Genomic DNA, 21,525 nt, shown 5'->3' on the forward strand with positions numbered 1-21,525 from the left:
ATTATATGGGCTCATCTAGGTCATTTCTATTGGAAAAACATCTCCAAGTGATTTTGATGATGTCTAAACTATCCTTAGTATAATATTTATTATGATGTATGCAAATGTTTGGATTAAAGGACTGCGCAATATCCATGGTGTAATCCATAGGAAAGAAGTTCGCAAAATCTCCTTATATGGTTTTTTTGTAAACAGTACTAGTGGACCTAAAAGATCAGCAATTGATGATATTTGTGTTGAAGCTATAAAGATCGGGTTGATGGTGTTGTGACAACGACATACATCTGATGATATTTATTGGGTCAGCAAACTAGCCATTGTGGCCTTGGACTTGTACAGTAGTAAAATCTAGATGAAACATGTAGCCAAGTAGATAAGTCATTTGACATGTCTGTCAAAGACTGTAATGAGAAGATAACAACATTTGCTATTTCTAGATAGTCTACAAAGGTTTGAGGAAAAGAGTAATATTGATATTTCCATCCACGAACAACAGCTCAATGGTAATTCCAACGGCTATTTGCTTCTCCAATCCACCCTCAATGGATAGATTGAAGATGACTATAAAAGAGAAGACCTCATAAGCCATGTGTTAGAGTGTGCAACTTCAAAAGATCAAGAAGTTTACTTCTTGCTGTTTTACTTAGCTATACGCTTTCTGTCGTACTATTTTAGTATTCATGCTATTTGGTAATTGTGCTAAGGATTAAGCATATAAGAGTAAGAGCTGTAATTGAATCCTAATAGTGATATCTATTTTGTAAAGGATAAGTGTTAGTTATTTGTAACTTTTCAAGCAAATTACTAGTGGAATCCAGCCCGCCTTATGGTTGTTAGTTTGAAGAGTGGACGTAGGTTTGTGGACAAAGGCAAACCACTATAATCCTCTGTGCGTTGCTATTTTCATCTGTTTACTCCTATTTGCACACGGTTGCTTTATAGCTTTTCTAAACATCACGTTGACCTAATTTTTGCTTAAAGATTAGCTAATTTCTATGAAAGATTGCCAAATTTTCCAAAACAGTCTATTTATCCCTCTAAGATGTATTGTTAGCCACTAACAATTTGCATTAGAGCCCTTTGCTCATTATTTGAAGTGCATTACTTATGAGCATAAAGATCCTCTCTTATAGCTAACCGTGACGGCTTTTTTATTGATGATACTCAAGCTCCCAACAAGCCACCTTACTTTAATGGAAGCAACCATAGTTATTGGAAGCAAAGAAGTAAATCATACATTGAATCCAATAATCTGGATATGTGAGATGTAATTATAAATGGTGTAGAAGTACTGGCTTCTACCAAGACGGTCAAGAAGCCGTTGCTGTTAACAACATGGAAGAAGCTTGAAAGAAAAGCTCCTCTTAATGCTAAGGCCAAACATCTCTTGTATTATGCTTTATCACCATTTGGGTTTAATATAATTTATTTTTGTGGTACAATTAAGGAAATTCGAGATTACATCATGCTGACATTTGAAAGAACATACGGGGTGAAAGAAACAAAGCTAAACATCTTGCTTAGAAGCTACAAGTTATTCAAGATGAAAAAATCTAATGAAACAGTAACACAAATGTTCACCTGATTCACTGAAATAGTGAATGGTCTTGCTCTTCAAGGAAAAGTGTATACTGATACTGAGGGCCCGTTTGGTTCAGCTTTGGGAAAATGCCCTTGGGAGAATGCAAATACCTTTAAGATAAATGAGTTTTCCAAAATACTAGACTGTTTGGTAAACTGTAATTGAAAAGCACTTTAGGGAAATGCAAGACTGTTTGTTAAACATGTATTTGAAAAGCTCTTTGGTGTGACCAAATTAAGTTTTTAGTTTTAATGTTTTTAAAATTGCAAAAAAAAAAAAAATAATGGCTATATAACATTTACATTTTCATGTTGAGAGTAATGTAAAAGATATATATTAATAAATTTATTTAAAAATTATATTAAAAGAATTTGATTACAGATCAGATGCAAAGCTCAACTTTTGGCTAATGAGTTTTTTAAGTTTGTTTTCAACTTTAAATAATTTTTTTAATTATTAAAATATTAATTATTTTCGTTAATTAATGATCATTCTAGTATATTAATAAAAAGTTGGGCTATTGATTGTCAAAAAATAAAAATGATATAGCAAAAAAAAGGTGAACTTATTTGGTGAATAATAAAGCGACCGATTGTGGATGTTATTTTTTTTTTTAGTAAGCATCGCATATAAAAAGGGAAGGACTCTCAGCGGAAATAGATTGTTCCATAAGTGATGTTTCGTTGAATATTCACATATATTTTAAGATATTTTGTTGGCAATCATTACAATTGGTAGATAGTATAAAAAATTAAGGGATATATTATGTCAGCTCCGTGTTCATTAGTTAGTTTTGTTTTAACATCGTTGATTTGGCATCATATACATGTGTTGTATCGTGTCGTGTCGGTTCAATAATTTTAAAATCATGTTTATGTCAAGTAAGTTGACACGATCAATTAATCATGTACGTACGACACTAACATGAATTGACACTCATAACTGTGACCTCTATTTCATGCTTACAAAGAAAAGCGCGTGACCTCTATTTTATGCTTACAAAGAAGAGCGAAGGAAGCATAACATCGATTGCTCCAAATTTTACCGTGGGTAATCAGCAGGCCAAGATTATTAGCCATGACATGAGACTTCTAAATTTTGGCAGTATATAAATTAATTAATTAATTAAAAACGAGAAAGACTTGGATTATTAAAAAGAAGAAGCAAATCCATAGTTATGATTAGGGAAGAAGCAACGTAGGAGCAAGGGGGAATAAAATAAAACAAAAAGAAAATAAAGAAAAAGAAGGGGAAAAAGATCCCAGAAAAATAGGCTCGAATTCCCCCTCGAGTCGATTTGGCTGTTCTGAGTCTTCTGACCACCCAAACCCTCACCAATGAACTATATCCTGCAATGATTATCAAAAGATTAACTGAGAACCATCTTATGTTATATTGTTCTATAAAGCAATAGCTGAGATACACACACAATCAAATTGTAATGAAAACACATGCAACTACAGACATAAAATAAGCAGTATATATGCACCTCCATAACTGTTGCCATAGGATTGTTGCTCCCATGGCCTGGTGGGAACTGGCCTGGCAATAGAATTTGCATTGACAGGAATAGTTTTATCAGTAGTCGAAACAATTTCACCGGGTCTTGCTGTTCCGGAAGCTTCCACTCTATCACTAGTGCTTCCAGATGATGGCGGCTTAAATGGCGCAGGACCTGATGAACCCCCGGCTCTTTCCCACGGCTTAGGAGGTGGACCATTTGTTGCGGAAACAGGGAATGAATGTCACAAACTACTGTAAACAAACAAGGAGGACGGATGGTTGGGGTCGATTTTACATAGTGGCCTGACTTTGCACCAGCTGCCTCAAGACTAATCACTCTAAGGGCAACACCCAACATGAGAATCCCTGTTCAATTATCACTACAAAACACGGATCATTCAAGCAGATAAAGAGTTAAGAGACACCAACCGACGATTGCCCTTAAAGATACACAAACGACGAGACCCAATAGACGGAAAAAGCAGCTAAGCTCGTAAAGAAAAAAACCCAGAATGCAGAGTCCACACACAACGGAATTAAACCAAAAAAGATAGAAACTTCAATTACAGACTCCCACCAAATTCGGCTACGAGAATAAAGCCCCTCCTTTTTCAGCACGCGACCACAAAACTTAAAGCGAATGGGAACCCAAATCAGAGAAGACAAAGAGCACTCGATTCAGCCGGACGTCACCCATAATTGCATTAAGAACCGAAACGAACGAACAAGAATGAAAGACAAGAAAGGAGCGAACCCAACGCGCCGTTACTGGAGTCCATGGCAGGATAGGAGAGAGCTCCGAACCCAGATGAAGCACCCCGTTATGCCTAATTCACACGCGAAGCCTCCTTTGGACCTCGGGCGGAGAGCCGAAGCCGTCGCCGTCGCAGGAAGCGGAGCCGTCGCCGATCCACGAGAGGAGGACCTCCGAGTGGTGCTCGGATTGCTCGAATCTCGGATCTCACTCGCTCGTGCGACGAACTTCGGCCTTGATGGAGTGGTGCTCGGATTCAAATCGAGATGGAGTGGTGCGAGTTGCTGGGAGAAGAACGCTGCAGAGAGAGCCGCGTCGATGGAGAAGGAGAGGAAAACGTGGAAAGAGCTAGGGTTTTGTTTAGTATGGGTAAAAGTGGACTTTAATAAAATTTTAAGGGTAAAATAAGCAATCGGGAAAAATTCATTAATTCCCTACATCAGCATGCCGAAAATGCTGAAATGCCCAAAGCAGGTCCCCACTTGCTTTGGGCTTTCAGCATTCCAAAGGCAAGCATTTTGCCAAATAGCCTTCAAATGCCGAACCAAACACTCTTATATTTTTCCCAAGGGGCTTTAGGGGCTCAAAGCCCCTTGGGAAAGCTGAACCAAACACCCCCTGAATAGGTGAACAAGCTATTACGAGCCTTACCCAAAGAAAGGACAAACTAAAGAAGGAACTTGACCTTCGAGTGAATGAAGTAAAACTTCTTCGAGTTGAGAATGAGAATTTCAGAGATGAGATTCAAAAATCAGTATCAAATTTTCTCTTGGTTCAGAAACTTTGAAAAACATTTTCTTAATTCAAATTCCTCACTACAACAAAAGTGGCTTGGGACGTGATGGAAATGAAGAAGAGAAGAATCCCTTTCCAAACTCAAATGATAGATTGAAGCACAAATCTCCTGTGCATTGTTACAAATATCACTATGATAGACAATTCACAAGTGCTACTAGCTAAAGATTCCTGAGTGCTCAGACTGCAATGGATACAACCATTTCATAATGGACTATCCAAAACAACAGAAGAGGTCCGAAAAGACTAGCTGGTCTTTTGGCCTTGAATCAAAGCCTAACCACAGGGGACTCAAGTTTATATAGGTACCAAAGAAAAGATTAGATTCTCTTTGATTACAGGTGATTTTCTAGAAAAACAAGTGGTATTTGGACAGCCAGTATTTCAGACATATGACTAGAGACAGCATCAAATTTGTAACACTCACCACCATAGATGGAGGACTTGTTTTTGGGGGAAAAGACAAAGGTAAAATCATTGACGAAGGAAACATTGAGTTGGGAAATTTGATGAAGATGTTTCACTTGTCAAAGGACTGAAGCATAATCTCATGAGCATTAGCCAGTTGTGTGATAAGGGACGCAAAATAAGCTTCAAAAAAGGTAAGTGCATTAACCCTAGCAAGGACAATTCTCAATCATTCACTAGAAACAAGTATGATAATATTTACTTACTCGATATCAACTTTGAAGAATCTTATGCCTACTGTCTATCAAGAAGAAGTGTGATCTATGACACAAGAAATTAGGTCATGTTAATGCCAAGCAAATTCACAAAATATCTTCAAAAGATCTTGTTCGTGGGTTACCAAAGATCAACTACATCAAATGTGATTCTTGCAATGCCTGTACGTTGGGAAAGTAGATAAGAAGTTCTTTCAAATCAATAGAACCTATTGCTACTACCGATCTTTTCAGCTGTTGCATATGGACCTGTTTGGGACCAACACAAACAATAAGTCTAGGTGGAGAAAGTATAGTCTAGTGGTGGTTAATGATTTCTCATGATTTACATGGGTAATGTTTCTATCTCATCAGAATGAAACTTCTCACTCATTTGAGAAATTCGCATGACAAATTCAGAATGAGAAAGGATACAATATCATTACCATCATAATTAATCATGGAGGAGAATTTGATAATCAAAACTTTGCCAATTATTGTGATGAAAATGGAATGGAGCACAAATTTTCCGCTACCTATACTCCTCAGTAAAATGGCATAGCTGAAAAAAGGAATCGATCACTTCAAGAAGTGGCTAGAATCATGATGATCGAAAGTGGAATTCCACTTACTTTTGGGTTGAAGCTGTTGCTATTGCTTGTTACACACTTGACAGGGTATTGTTGAGACCCTTGGTGAAAAGGACTTTGTACGAAATTTTCAAGGGAAGAAAGCCTATTCTACATTCCTTCCATATATTCGGATGCAAATATTTCGTTCTCAATAATGTGAATGACAACATTAGGAAGTTTGATGCAAGAGCAAGTGAAGGTATTTTTCTTAGATAGTCAACTATTAACAAAGCCTATCGTGTTTTCAATAAAGATTCAAAAGTAGTCGAAGAGTCCATATATGTGAAGTTCAAGGATGATAAAAAAAGGAGTGCAAGCTAATGACTACAAAGACATCATATAAATATCTACGCCAATCACTTGTAAATAGTGGCAATCATAACTATCAGCATATCTTTCGAACCAAGGACAATCTTCTAAGGATTAGATGTTCAAGTCAAAACATTTTACGAAACAAATTATTGGGAAAATGGATGAAGGAATCAAGACTAGGTCATCTCTTAAAAACATGCTAAATTCCTTGGCTTTTGTGTCTCAATTGGAACCCAAAGGAATTGAAGATGCCATAATGGATGAAAACTCGATTGAGCCTATGCAAGATGAGATACATCAATTCAAAGTCAATGGTGTTTGGGAACTAATCGCTAGACCTAAAGATCAAATAGTGATAGGAAGCAAGTGGGTATTCCAAAACAAACTCGACAAGAAAGGTAATGTAGTATGTAACAAAGCAATGTTAGTTGCTAAAGGATATTTATAGGAGGTAGATATTGATTTTAATGAAATTAATGCTCCAGTTGCGGACTAGAAGACATACATTTGTTACTAGCATACGCATGCTTTCACAATTTTATGCTATACCAAATGGACATCAAAAGTGCATTTCTAAATGGTTATATCAAAGAAAAAAAGTACATGTTGAGTAATCTCCAAATTTTGAAGAACTAGGAAGATCAAGTGATGTCTATCGACTTAAGAAGACACTCTATGGACTAAAATAAGCACCAAGAGCAAGGTATGAAAGATTAAGTAATTTTTTGTCTGATTACGATTTTGAAAAGGTAATGTAGACACCACTCTTTTCTTTAAAATGAAAGTTAAAGATTTACTCATTGTTCAAATATACATTGATGACATAATTGTTAGAGCTACTGATGACATACTGTGCAATGATTTTGTAAACATCATGAAAAGTGAGTTTGAGATAAGCTGAATTGGAGAATTCAATTTCTTTCTTGGCCTTCAAATCAAGCAAATTCTTGAAGGCACCTTCATATGTCGAGAAATATGCTAAGGAGACAGTGGAGAAATTTGGTCTAGAAAGATGCAAGAAAATTGAGATGCCAATATCATCTTCTATCAAGCTAGACAAGGATGAAAAAGGTAAGCCCATCAACTCTAAATTCTATAGAAGCATGATAAGATCATTAATATACTTAATATTTAGACTTGATATCTAATTTAACACCTATTTGTGTGCCCGTTTTCAATTTGATCCAAAAAATTATCATATATCTACTATGGGGGTAAGTACACTATCAGTACCAAAAGTTGTGTACGACGCTCACTTTGGTACCAAAATTTTCTATCGGATCACTTAAGTGCCAAATTGAAGGAAAACGATCGCTTTGGTGCCACCGGTAAGAGATTCCGGCCAAATGATTATGTAGCTTTTATATTTTAAAAAAAAATCGACATGGCTTTTAAACGATGTCATTTTTTGTCCTCCTTAAGAAAACAACGTTGTTTTGCCGTCCAAAGTGGATGGCCTCACAAAAATGACGCCGCACAACTCATTTGTGGATTATTTATTTATTTATTTGGGGATTGAAATTAGGGTTTTTTTGTCCGATCCTCACCAAATGTCAACCTAGCTCGCTTGGCTGCTATCGCTCTACTGCAGCTTGAGGTGCGTGAGGTTCCTGCACTCGAGCGAGTTCAGCACGAGCGCGTCGTCGCCGATGCTCAATGACTTGTGGTCGCACTTGAGCGTAAGCTTCATGACCGAGTCGAACTCGCGTGAATAGCACGGGACCGCGTCCAACAGCTCCGAGTGGGGGTGGAGGGCGAGCCTTTAGCGGCTTTGGCCTTTGATCAAGAGCCAGCGGTAGCACACAAGGGAGCACTGGCTCTGGTCGCTGGAGCCTAGGTACTAGAAGACGTAGGCTAGGCACTCGTCGGGGAGATCGGAGATGAAGAGGGAGAGATCAGGGGTGGTGCACTCGTGGGTGGCCTTCCTGAGCATCGGCCAAATCACGGCCTTCAACTTGGCCACCTAGTGGTTGTCATCGGGGTCAAGGTCGGGGTTGAAGCCGCGGCCACCGAGCATGGGGGTCGTTGAGGACGGCGACTGACCCATCGCCGGCTTATATATATATATATCTCTCTCTCTCTCTCTCTCTCTCTCTCTCTCTCTCTCTCTCTCTCTCTCTCTCTCTCTCATTTGGGGAGATTTAGGGTTTTAAGTTGGGGGGGAGACACCAAACGGCGTCATTTTGTTGTTTAAATGTTGACTGTACTCTTCGGTGAGCCACATCAGCTTGAAAAATTAATAAAAAAAGTGCAATGTCAAATTTCCAGCCAACCAAATTAGAAAATGATCGTTTTTCAAAATTTTTGGCACTTAAGTGATCCAAAATAAACTTTTGGCACCAAAGTGAGTGCCGTATACAACTTTTGGCACTAATAATGTACTTACCTCTATCTACTATTAAGCAGGTCATTTGATACATTGAATCATTTCTAAAACTAGGAATATGGTATTCCAAAATTATAAATTTATATTGGTTGGATACTCAGACACTAACTTTGCAAGTTGTAAAATCAATAGAAAGAGTACATCAGGTACTTGTCAATTGTTGGGAAGTATGTTGATCTCTTAGGGGGCGCATGACAACATTTCTGTTCCAGAAATAGTTTCTGGAACAGAAATGAATTTTTCTATTTCTATTTCTGGATGAGTTTCTGAGGAAAAAAATCTGTTTGATAACGATACAAAATTTCTGTTTCAGAAATAGAAATTCGTTTGATAACTGAATAAAATTTCTATTTCTTAAAACAATTTTTTCTTTTTTTGGAGCAAATGAAATGTACATTCTTACAAATTTCATATGCTTATGAAATCATTGACCCAAATACAAAGTATTTACTTTTTTTGTTTTTAAAGTAAAGTCTCCATTTTTTGCAAAAAAAAAAAAAAAAAAACAAAGTAAGAGATGTTATATCAAATTTTCTAAATTTTCACAAAAATTCTTTAGCATCCACGTAGATAGATAATTACGGTCAAACAATATATACTTATCAATAGTCTCCATACAATAGAAAAAAAAGAGATCAATATGCATTACTCTTGAGCATGATAGAAGGTTCCCAAAATTATAGTAGAATGAAGGCGGGCAACCATATTCTAATCCCCTTCATGCTAGTGTGTCACGTTGATCGCCGTCACGGTTTACGATATTGAGCAATCGTTTTAGAAAGAAACACTAACAAGTGTATTGGGTAATTGTATTGGGTAATTTGTGGCAAATTTTACAAAATCGGCGAATTTTACGAAGTGTAACAAGGACCATTACAAATAAGGGAAATCATCAAGTAAAACATCACATTACAAGAATTGAGATATGAATCATCAAATACATTATTACAATACAAAAGCAAAGATTGTAAATCCCCAAATACAAAATAATATAAATACATTACAAAAATTAAATACACAATTTCATGGAATCTCCGGCATATTATGATCCCTTGCCATCTTATTGGCAATATTATTTCTAAGCATATTCATCTCAATTTCCTCCTCGGTCGATGTATCACCTACAACCTCATCTTGTACAGGTTCACATGAGTACTCTGGATCTCCATATAAGGAAAAGTTTCTATCCCTCCTGTCTTGATCACGGATGTAGTTATGGATAGCACAACATGCAATTACAACATGTGCTTGCTTTCGAATTGCAAATGCAGGCATGTGTTTCAAAATAAAGAAACGATTCTTTAATGCCGCAAATGATCTCTCAATGACATTCCTTAGTGAAGAATGCCTATAGTTGAACAACTCTCTTGCTGTTCTTGGTCGTCTTTCTCTACCCCTATAATCATTTAGATGATACCGTTCGCGTCTAAAAGGAGTTAAGAATCCCGGAATTGATGCATAACCAAAATCTACAACATAGTATTTGCCTATAACAAAATATTCATATATTAGTAGTGATTTGTAAATACAATACAATCTTAAAGAAAATTGATAATTTTAGAACAAGTAAAAATACCTAGTGGAGGTCGAGGAAATTCCAAGCGAGGAGTCTCGAGTGCTGCTGATAACACCCGACAATCGTTGCGATCCTTCCCAACCAGCATACACAAAAGTGAATTTCATATCAAACGAACATACACACATCACATTTTGAGTGGTACCTCCTTTTCTGCCTCTAAATGGGATTTGCTTCGACAAAGGTATAGAAGCATGAACATGAGTACCATCAATAGCGCCCACACAATCCTATCGTTTTATCAAAGACTAGTGTTATATAATATTAGCAACAAAATGAAACCGATATTGTAAATGAATGTATGAAAATCTTACCTTGAAATAAAGTTTATGGTTGGGATCCATAAGAATCTCATTTGGGACCACATCAAAGGAAGGCGGTACGATAATCTCTTTTGCAAGTTTGAGAACTGCTAGCAACACTATAGTGAAGTATTTGCTAATACTTTGTCCCGAACGTTGGAATCTCTCGCATAAAGTTCTATTCGAGTTCTTGTGACAAATCATAAATAAGAATATCCCAATTTGTTCATCTACCTTTATATATCGACTATCTTTCAGCCAACCTCTTGCCTTCATCAAACCACAAAGATTGAAAAACGTGTCTCTCCATTCTAAAAGATTCATATATTCTATCTGAATGTCCTTGAAGAATCTCCATCATCCATTCGGGTCCCGACAATATGCTATCCCTAATAGGTTCTCTCGAATGCAAAGACATATCCGCCGCAACCATGCTCAACCATGCTGTCATAATATCGATATCAAAATCATTAAAGATTACTTCAACCGATTCACCTGTTGCTACTTGATCACTACACATGCTACTTTCACCCCCCTCCATATTACCTATGCCTTCACATGCAAAAAAAAGAAGAAAGGATAAACACAATATGTAAGTAAGGAATCTAATAATAATCAACAATAGTCACAAAGTTTTCATAATTGCATCATAAAAAGACCAAAGTATCTCAAATACATAAGTCATAGAGTGAAATAAAACAAAATATATAAATCCATAGCATACTACTCAAGATCTGTTTAAAGAGATTCAAGATATCCACGTCTCCTTTCAGGTAGCATTGTGATAAAAGCCTCTCTCCAACTGGCATGAAGACATGATTGGTTCACAGCTTTGTTGTAAATATTTTGCTCCAAATCAGGCATACTATTTAAGATGGCAACCACGGCTCTTTGTGGAGTAGGGTCTACGGTTGATGGGGCATCTGAGGTCACAAAGCCACTTGTTGATTGAGCCGTCCTGATTTTAATCATTTCTTGAATGGCTTTGCAAGTGTCACTAACATCATATCTGGTACTCTTCCTCCTCCTCTTAGAATTTGGAGTCCTATCATGCTTGTGTTTCTTAAGATTTGAGGTAGTAGTCGTATCAGGTATGAAGGCCTCATCATCAATACGCTGTTCATCAAATTCCTCTGGATCACCTACTGCATAACCACTACCACCATCACCATTGTCACCACCATTGTCATCTCTCTCAGAGGACACTACCACTTCTTCAGCATATCCTACCACTTCTTCTACATTTCCTGATGCATAGTTCCTAGTAGCATATGTATCACCAAACACGATACATAAATCGGGATCGAGGAAACCCTTCATTTATGAATTTAGCCCATTCGTTATTATTCTGTAATTTATACAATAATGATAAATGTCAGTAATATAATCAAAGCTTGCAATACAATATGAACAAAATGACATTGGTAAATTGATACCTTGATGTGAGACTCCCACACACTTTGATCATCCACAATAACCTTATTGTTTATATTATCCCATCCAAATCCAGATTGTGACAAAAGTTTCTTGAAACTACTATAATGTTTCTTCAGTTTGTTGACCCTGTTCTTCAACTAAATTACACTAAAGTTGAGTCCCATTCGGCTATTGAATTCGGCATGTATGTTATTCCATCCTGTTTTGTTGAAGGTAGAAGTGGTGCGATTTCCCTTTGTTACCTCTGTTACCAACAAGCTTACAAGCTCATTGGTCAAAGGCTCAGTCCACTTTGCCATACAAACCTCTTTGTGGGAAGCCATTTAACCTTAACTACTTGAGCATCAAATGAGCCATATCAATTGGTGTACCAGTTCAAGCACGTAGACTTTGATATCGATATCACATCAAGCAAAAAGAGAATAATCCTCATATAAAATTTTACAAGCAACCATATATTATAAGCAAAAAAACCATTCCCACTCTCTTGACGACATCAAAATCACAGATGAAAATCTGATCTATTGTATGAGCAATTCTTTTAATAATGTGGTAACTAGCTAATTACATAGATGTGACATATATTTTCTATGCATGAATCTCCACAAAGATGTCCACATGTATCTTTTTCAAGTGAATTTGCTACCAATTCTTTTTAATAATAATGGTTGTGACCATTGCTACCACGTTTTGCACCTCATAGTAGAAACAAAGGGCGAAAGGAATTAAAAGAAAAAAATCCAAAAGAAAGTTGTTATTTCTTGAACTGCACACAAATTGCTACCAATTTCAGGCCATGAACATTTCGCAGCGATCATGCACTGACTTTTACAAGTTGGTAAATTGTTTTACAAGTCCAAGCTGGCATTACCTCTTAAGGCAAATCCACCGTCCTTTCCTAGAAGTTAAATTATAGCAACTTCAGTGTTGCAATCAACAGCCTCTTACAAATACTCTTGACCTGAAGCAGGAGCATAGAAAAATCAAGATAGCTTTGCAGATCGAATGTTGAGAACATCTCAACAGTGTCCAATTCTCATCTAGCTCTACCACAAGCAAAAAATAAACTGCTCCTCATCCGATGAAAATAGCCGATAGGCTGCATCTGCATAAACTACAGAGCACACGTCCAATTGCTCGATCCAAGTAATGCTAAGAAAATAGTTGCAGAGGAGGACACGAACAACATGCGCTATGAAATCAACACTCACCGCAGAGCGCGAGCCATCAAAACGATCAATTACAATGCACAAACAATAGGGATCGACAAATCGATTATGAAGCGCAATGCAGCATCGCTCTGCCTCAAACTCGATGCGACCAAAGCGCAATGCTACGAGAGAACTCAACGAGAGAGAGAAAAAGAAGAGGAATCGGCACGAACCGGAGAAGGGAGGAGAAGGGCGCGCGGCTGAGGTCGCGGGGCGAGGGCGGCTTTTGGTGAGATGGAGCAGGAGCGGCTTGGGGCGTCGGTGCTCGAATCTGCTGCAGAGGGCTTCGGCTTCGCAAGGGAACGAGCGGCGTGGGTGCGAGAGAAGGCGGAGGGCGTCGGTGCTCTGTTGCGAGAGGGCTTCGGCCGCGGGGAACGAGCGGCGTGGGTGCGAGAGAAGAGGCGGAGGGCGTCGGTGCTCTGTTGCGGAGGGCCGGCCGCGGGGGAACGAGCGGCGTGGGTGCGAGAGAAGAGGCGGAGGGCGTCGGTGCTCTGTTGCGAGAGGGCTTCGGCTTCGCGGGGAACGAGAGACGTGGGTGCGAGAGAAGAGGCGGAGGGCGTCGGTGCTCTGTTGCGAGAGGGCTTCGGCTTCGCAGGGAACGAGCGGCGTGGGTGCGAGAAGAGGCGAGGGCGTCGGTGCTCATTGCGAGAGGGCTTCGGCCGCAGGGAACGAGCGGCGGGGTGCGAGAGAAGAGGCGGAGGCGTCGGTGCTCGATCTATTGCAGAGGGCTTTGGCTTCGGGGGAATGAGCGCTGGGGGGTGTAGAGAAGAGGCGGAGGGCGTCGGTGCAGAGGCGGAGGAGAGGCGGAGGGCGTCGGTGTAGAGGCGGAGGAGAGCGGAGAGGCGGAGGGTGTCGGTGTAGAGGCGGAGGAGAGCGGAGGCGTAGGCCGTCGGTGCAAAGGCGGAGGAGAGGCGGAGGGGCGTCGGTGCGAGGCGGAGGAGGAGGAGGAGGTAGAGAAGAGGCGGAGGAGGAGGCAGAGAGAAGAGGCGTACGAGGGAGAATAGTGAAATTAGGTCGAGAAATCAGAAATTGATTTATGAAGAAATCAGAAATAGATATTTTCTATTTCTGATTTCTCCTCAATTTCTATTTCTGGAATAGAAATCTATTCCAGAAATAGAAAATTTGCTAAGCGTTATCAAACAAGTTTATGTTCAGGGGTAGTGTGGAACAGAAAAATCATTTCGGAACAGAAATTATTTTTATCATGCACCCCTTAGTTCTTAAAGAAACAAAGTCCAGTTGCTCTTTCAATTACTGAGGATGAACATCTCTTGAAAGTTGCTATGCACAACTTATTTGGATGAAACAATAGTTAAGTGATTTTGGAGAAAATGAGGAATGTATTCATATTATGTATGACAACACAAGTGCTATAAACCTCACCAAAAATCCAATACTGCACTTAAGGGCAAAGCACATCGGTGTATGACATCATTTTGTCAAAGATCATGTCAGCAATGGTGATGTTTATATATAGTTTGTAGATTCGACACATCAGCTAGGAGATATCTTCACTAAGCCACTGGACAAGCCAGCCTTTGAATATATTCGTGGTGAATTGGGGATCTACAATGCACTCGAATAGTATCTCCCAGGTAATATTTCATTTACTTAACATTGATTAAAAAATCAAATATGCTAAAAATGCAGATATGCATCTACTGTTTTAAAAAAAAAAAGTTATTGTTATAGTGTATTTGCCTCTATCTCATTTTATCTGTCTAACACATGATATCCCTTATCTTTAGTTGTTACTGCTATTTTATTGCTAATTTAATTCTTGATTTTTTAAATCAACTATGTAGTAAAAATTATAGATAAGAAAGTTACCATTGGATACAATAACTAGCTCTCTCTCAATGTGAACTTACTGCTTCTATTTATAGAGAGACAATATTCACGTCTTTCCTCACCACAAAGTTATTTATAATATTTCATACTCTCTTGCATTTTCTTACTCTTCTTGACACTCCCTCTTTTTCATTCCAAACCATGACACATAAACCTCACCCTGCCTCCAAGACCGTGCGAAAATTAGCTCGCACTACTAGACTAGTAACTAAAGCCTCATAGGAGGAGACCTTTTAGCCAAAAGGATCGATTGAAGCCACTCAAAATCAGAGTGTTGTTCAATCCTGACTAATAGGTGGATCAACTACTGCCAGCACTACATTGCCTTCATCAATTGAAAGGGTAACTCCAATGGCAAAAACACTTGAGTTGACATTACCAAATGAGAAGGACATGACAGTTGTACTATTGATGTCACCTTTGACCCTTACTACTTCGTCACTATTAGCCCCTTCTCCACCTCTACCTAAAGGCCTATTGAAAGGGCTAGCTACTCTCATGAAAACCTATGAATCACACCTAAAGAAACTAAAATTTGAAGCCACTGGTTCATAAGCCTAGTAGGTCGAACATTTGTTAACTACCCAAGAGTAGACAATCGTTGAATCATCTCAATCAGTTGTTCAACTCACTCCTTAGAAGTCTTCTACCAAAGAAGAAGCACCTTTAGAGCCTATTGTTGCAAAAGACAAAGGCAAACAAGTCATCGAGGAACTCAAAACAGTCCTTGACCAAACAATTACTTAGCCTAAAGGGAGTGAAGCTAGAACAGAAATAGAGAAAGCCTCAAGAGACAAACATCGTGAAGATTATGATGACTGGATATTTCAAAATCTTGAACCAATTGTTAGTTTTGAGGAAGATAAAAACTTTGATTTTGAAATATTATTTCTCAAGAACATCAAAAGGCCAACAATGCTTTTAATGATCAAGGAATCATTCCTCACAGATTCATTGACTTTGATTTTCTCGACAACCATGGCATTTTTCTATTTGAACTTTTTGAACCCCTCATGTGACATCCTAATTTTCCAATTTTGATTTTAATTGAATGGGTTGGGCTTTTCATCGATGCATCTATAGTTCTTTTCCCTGAGCTGATCACTCATATGATAACTAGTTTATCTAGTGAAGCCGTTAAAGGAATTTAATGCAATGGACTTAAGAATTCGACTAGAAATCGACTGTTCGATCGTGCTAATCTACAAGGGTCAATACGACACCGTCAAAATCAACTAGAAACCAGAGATAGGTCGGTTCGACTGAGGTATGTGATTAGAGTGTGTATGATTCCGCCTAATTGCAAAATTCTTGTCGAACGGCGATAGACTGATTTTTTTGTCATTTATGTATCCTGTGCCTATACTTGAAACTTCAAGATTTTCACGACAATCGAGAGTCACCAATGAGTCAAAGATGCACAATGTAGTTTGAAAATAATTGACCACGGATCAATTGCACTAAAAATTTCTAAAAGTTACCAAATAGATCAAGTCACACAAAAATCATGCGTAGTTGAAATTAATCGTGAATTTAAACCGAATTTCAGAAATTAAAGAAAACTTGAGAAGCCAGCCAGATCGTCGACCACCTCCCCTGCTGCTGTCGTGCCTGTCACTGTCGCCCGCAAGCCTTACGCCTGCCCGCACGCACTGTTCACCCACCTATGCCTCCTGCTTGTGCGTAGCCGTTGTCTCGAGCCTTCATCTAGCCAGCCAAAATGTCGTAGTCGTTGTTCTAGCCGCTGTCTGCCTCCATCGAGCTCGCTAATAACTGCTGCAACTGCCGTCGTCCTGCCGTGGCCGTTTCAGCTTAAGCCGAGCCCCCACCAGCCCCTTTGGCTCAAGGACAGAGGCCGAAGGCTAGCAAGGGTTCTTAGACTTCTAGGCTTGTTTTTAGGCCTGTTCGGACCTCGCAGGTTTGTTTATTGCTCACTTCCGTGTTGCCTTCGCTGTGGACTCACCGACCTGCTAAATCGGTGAATTTACTTGCTAAACTCTGCTTAGGGAGTTAATGATGCCTAGTAGATAATTAGCTTAGCTTAAGATTAGTGATTTAATGGTTTAATTATGCATGCTAGGTGATTAAAATAGACTAATTAAGGACTAGATAGATTGTAGTATTTATCTAGATAGGTGCGAAAATTTCTTAGGCCCGTTTAGGTGGTTAGATTAGCGTTTCCAGCCTAGGTTTGCATTTATTGGATTTATTGGTATTTATTTAATTTTTTCGTAATTTATTTAATTATTTACTATTTTCCGAAAGTTATATCGAGATAATCGGTGATCGGAATTTCGTGCTGATTGCAATGGTGTGCTTAATTTATGCAAGTGAGTGTTATTTTGTGCATATTGAGTGGTGATTGTGATTTTGAGTATTTATTTCAAAATTACAAAATTTTGGTATTTAATTAGAAAATACCGGGTGTTGGGTTTTGACACCGAAAATGGTTTTTAATACTATATCAAATAGTGAGATTTTAAAAGGGAGGATATCAATTTTTCTGGTTAAAATTGATTGTGTATCCACACAATTATTTTTATCGCGTGTTTTTAATATGAAAAAAATGAGCCAAGTACATTATTTTAATTGAGACATTTGAGTGCAAAGCACAATGTCTTGGTCGGGATTGAATGGGTGCATGAACGGTTATGAGAACCCGTCCCCGATGTGAGTTGGGTGGACGTTACCCCTATATGGGATGCTTTTGTCAACGGATACCGGTTGCAATTGAGGTTGGGCCGATGCTTCTATGTGGAATGCCATCTAGATGTAAATGTTACCATGCTCGATGGGGCGAGACGGTGCCTAGTTATGTTAGAAGACCGCCGAACGTTGAGTAGGCCGTGCTCGTTGGGTTATGATTAAAAATTGAAACGCATGATTATGTGAAATTGACGCATTGGATTATGGGACAAAATTGTGTGGTACGGTATGGGACGTATCATAACGATTTGGTCTTATAATCGGGACGTTTGTGGTTGTGTGAAATATGAGATGTGGCGTTCCAATTGATTAAACTTGATTACTGTTTATGTTTGTGTTATGAACTGTACTGACTTATAGGGAGGATCTGAGACGAGGTGAGTCTTTGTGGTTGTGTGGTTAGGACGCCCTAGGCGTATTTCCTTTCTAATAGGGGTTTAAAGGGTGAAATTACTGAGACGTTGTCTCACCCCGTCGTGGGCCCAATTCTTTTCAGGTCTGTAGATGATAGTCCCGCCAGTGCGTTTTGGGCAGCCGAGGGGGTTTAGTGAGCAGCATACGTTTTTCCCTATTCCTGGGACTTCTTGGCTCCGTGAGCTCATGGTGTCTACAATCTTGGTCTATGAGGGCCTACCTGAGTTTGTACTTCATTGATTCAGAGCGTGGTATCGTCATGGGCCTAACAAAGAACAGGAAGGTCCCTTGAATGGTTTTGACGCACCTGCTATTGAGGGAGAGGAGATGGTTGGCCCCCTCGACATCGACATCCTTGATGGTGTCGTGGAAGACCCAAACCCCCCGGAGGTCTCAAAGGTCTCGGCTGAGGAGTCCTGAACCTTATGAAAAGTGTTTTGTGAAAATGGTACCCTGTCACACCCCGATCTTCCGAGTGCGTGCCCATCCCTCTGCGGTCAATTAGCTAGCAACGTCCCAGGACACATCGCCAACCCATTCAATTTTTATACACATTCGGAAGTGAATAAATAATCCATAGATAACAACAAGATGAGGTAGAAAAGTAGAGCCACAAATTTTCAAACTGAAAATCACAATGCACTTATATACATAACCAACTATATCATTTACAATAACAGTCTATAAAAATAAGGTCTGCAAAATAGGGAGGTTTCATAAGATTATAGATCCTCTTCCTCCACCTCTTCATCCTCATTGGAGACTTTAGTTGAATACACTGGGGTTCCTAGATCTAAAAGATCTGGGTTTACCACTGAACCACTGAAAGGAGCTATGCCTTTCCCAAAAGCAACCTCCAGCATGTACATAGGTACCTAAGATTCTGGTATGGGACTCTCTCTCTATCCATGCCGCTCAAAACGGTACCATGATCTGTATTGATGAGGTACCTATGGGGTAGAGCCTCATCAACTTAAACTACGGACTTCATGAGCTCATAGACCAAACCCCTTGGGTGCTCATGAATTGGAATATAGGCTACTTGCTCTATAACCTTCATTGGCTGACCAAAATGATCGAGAGGAGCTGCCATCTAAGAACCTGAAAATGTTATCCCACAACGGGGTGAGACGATGACTCAGCAAGTTCAACCCCCTAAGACCCGATTAGGAAGAAAATACGCCTTGAGGGCTGCCTAAGTGCAAACATAAGTCAAAGGACTTACCTTAGTTTCAATCTCTTCCTGCAAGTCAATACAATTCGAATAACCATCCAATCATTTCAACTAATTAGATCGAATCATCGATCCTAACTTAGTTGATTGCATGTCATCACGACCATCTCCCGGTCATCTCCATCAATACAATCTATAAAGTCCGACCACTTTACGGACTACTCACTCTAAGCTGAAAATATATAGTATAGCTTGCACTAAGTTGATTAATAGTACACTACTCACTCTAAGCTGACATATCAAGGCTCGCAGGCTGATATAGTATACTAATAATTCTTAACAGAAGTGGCTAAGGTATACTGCTCGCTCTAAGTTGACATATTGAGGTTTACGAGGCTGATATAATATATCGATATATTGCTCGCTCTAAGCTAACATATCAGAGCCCATAGGTTGATATAGTACACCCTTATGATCATTTAACACTTTTACCATTTTTATCATACCAGATAGACATAATCGTGTGTGGGTAAACGATCGGCCTTAGCTAACATACAATATTTTCACCTTTGAAATCCCACCAATTTCCACAGTCCAAAAATACATTTTTGACATTGTAAACCGACGCCCGGTGATTTTCTAATTAATTATTGAAATTATTAAATTTTGGTATAAATACCTAAAATTGGAAATTACACTCAATTTACACAAATTAGCAGTCAAATAAATAATTCAATCACACCATTGAAATCAACATAAAATTCCGGTCACCGGCTATCCCGGTCTAATTTTCTGAAAATAATTAATTAATTAAATAATTACGGAAATTAATTATTAAATACCAAAAATGCACATTTAGGCTCGTAAAGCCTAATTAAAAGTTGAGACGAGTCTGAAAAATTTCTAAACCACTCTAGATAAATACTAGAGCTTGTCTTGGCTCTTATCATACTACTCTAACCACATAACATGCAATAACAATTAATTAAATTGCTAATCTATTCTAACTATCCACCTAATTCATACTTAGTCTAAACTAATCAACCGTTAAACGTCATTAACTTACTAAGCAAGGATTACCGAGTTAAACTCACTTGATTAACGATTTGCGTGGACCACAACGACGGGGACAGGAAGAGGATCGATAAACTCCAAAGCGGGTTTGTCTTTCGAAGTTGGGAATGCCACAAAAACGGGCCAAATAATGCTGGAAATACCCACGGCTCTGGTTTCTGTTCGGTGGCTGAAGAAGCTACTTCGGTGGTTGGTTGAGGCGGAAACGGGCTAAGATGGGCGGAGGAGGCAAGTGCGGGTCCAGGAAGAGGTAGGCGGTAGCTCCAACGACCATGACAGCTACGCATGGTAGCTTGGCTTCTCTAGGTAGCTGCGAGTAGGAGCGGACGAGTGGCTGGAGGTGCAGGATCGGTAGGACGGTCGTGGTGCTGTGTGGGCGAGCGAGCGGCTGCGATAGGTGGATGGCGGCTCTATGTGATCGGATGGGCAAAGGGGGCTGAGCTGCTCAATTTCTGGGTTTGTTGGAGTTTTTGAATAGCAAGGAGAAGGAGAGAGGGAGTCGACGGTGCAAAAGAGAGAGGAAGGAAGGGGGGGAACTGGCTAGACTGGGGGGGACCACCATGCAGCTGGCTTCCACAACCCATTTTTCCAGCCTTAAAACTTTCTCTAGAAGCTTTGAAGATGGTCTGAATGTTGGGTCCAAGGGGGAGTTACGAATTTTGGAGGTAATTCCCTCAAATTGGACTTCAATTCCTTCTTGAATCAACTCAATTTGGCTTCTAAAAATTCAACCATCGAGTCCTCGATCAAATTGGCTTTTTTCCTCGCCAATAGATCCCACTTGCATCCCTATTTCACGATAAAAAACGGTCCTCTGAATGTTCCGGTCAAAAACAACCCTATCCCAACTTTTTCCCAAAAATCTCGGTTTGCAGAAAAATCTTCGGAAGGTGAGTTGACATTCCTAAAATGATTTGTGACATGACAGAACTTACAATTTTTGAAATCGGATTCAAATTCGCGGTTAATTTCAATCTGGCGCAATTTTAGCGTAACCTAGGCTATCGAGTAGCTTTCATAAATTTTTAATGCAAATGACTCGTAATCGATTTTCTTCAAGTCACAATGAACCTCTTTGACACATAGGCAACTCTCGGTGGTCATGAAAATCTCAAGGTTTCAAATATGGGCACAAGGTACCAAAACGATAG

The 21,525-nt window shown here is 39.3% G+C and overlaps 1 protein-coding gene across 2 annotated transcripts; it reads right to left on the reverse strand.

Moving 5' to 3' along the window:
* Window positions 1-2,729: 2,729 nt before the first annotated feature.
* On the reverse strand, window positions 2,730-4,165 carry LOC108954299. Of its 2 annotated transcripts, none has more exons than XR_005551038.1 (3): window positions 3,840-4,165; window positions 3,072-3,465; window positions 2,730-2,931 (listed from the first exon to the last, which is right to left on the reverse strand). XR_005551038.1 is itself a non-coding variant. In XM_039312356.1 (3 exons), the coding sequence occupies exons 1-3, from the start codon at window positions 3,862-3,864 to the stop codon at window positions 2,914-2,916; spliced, it is 309 nt and encodes a 102-aa protein (XP_039168290.1). In that variant the 5' UTR covers window positions 3,865-4,164; the 3' UTR covers window positions 2,730-2,913. The 2 variants fall into 2 exon arrangements, 1 of the variants encoding a protein (XP_039168290.1); XM_039312356.1 differs by having other exon boundaries at window positions 3,072-3,337; window positions 3,840-4,164.
* Between the last annotated feature and the right edge of the window lie 17,360 nt (window positions 4,166-21,525).

Source organism: Eucalyptus grandis, chromosome 5 (genome assembly GCF_016545825.1).
Source record: "Eucalyptus grandis isolate ANBG69807.140 chromosome 5, ASM1654582v1, whole genome shotgun sequence".
Classification (NCBI taxonomy): domain Eukaryota; kingdom Viridiplantae; phylum Streptophyta; class Magnoliopsida; order Myrtales; family Myrtaceae; genus Eucalyptus; species Eucalyptus grandis.

What these genes read in the sequence shown, in the direction of transcription:
- LOC108954299 (XM_039312356.1), bottom strand. Translation starts at nt 3,864, where the DNA reads ATGGACTCCAGTAACGGCGCGTTGG. An exon ending in CTCCAGTAACGGCGCGTTGG is followed by an intron (nt 3,338 to 3,839) that starts GTTCGCTCCTTT and finishes GTTTGTTTACAG; the next exon opens with TAGTTTGTGACATTCATTCC.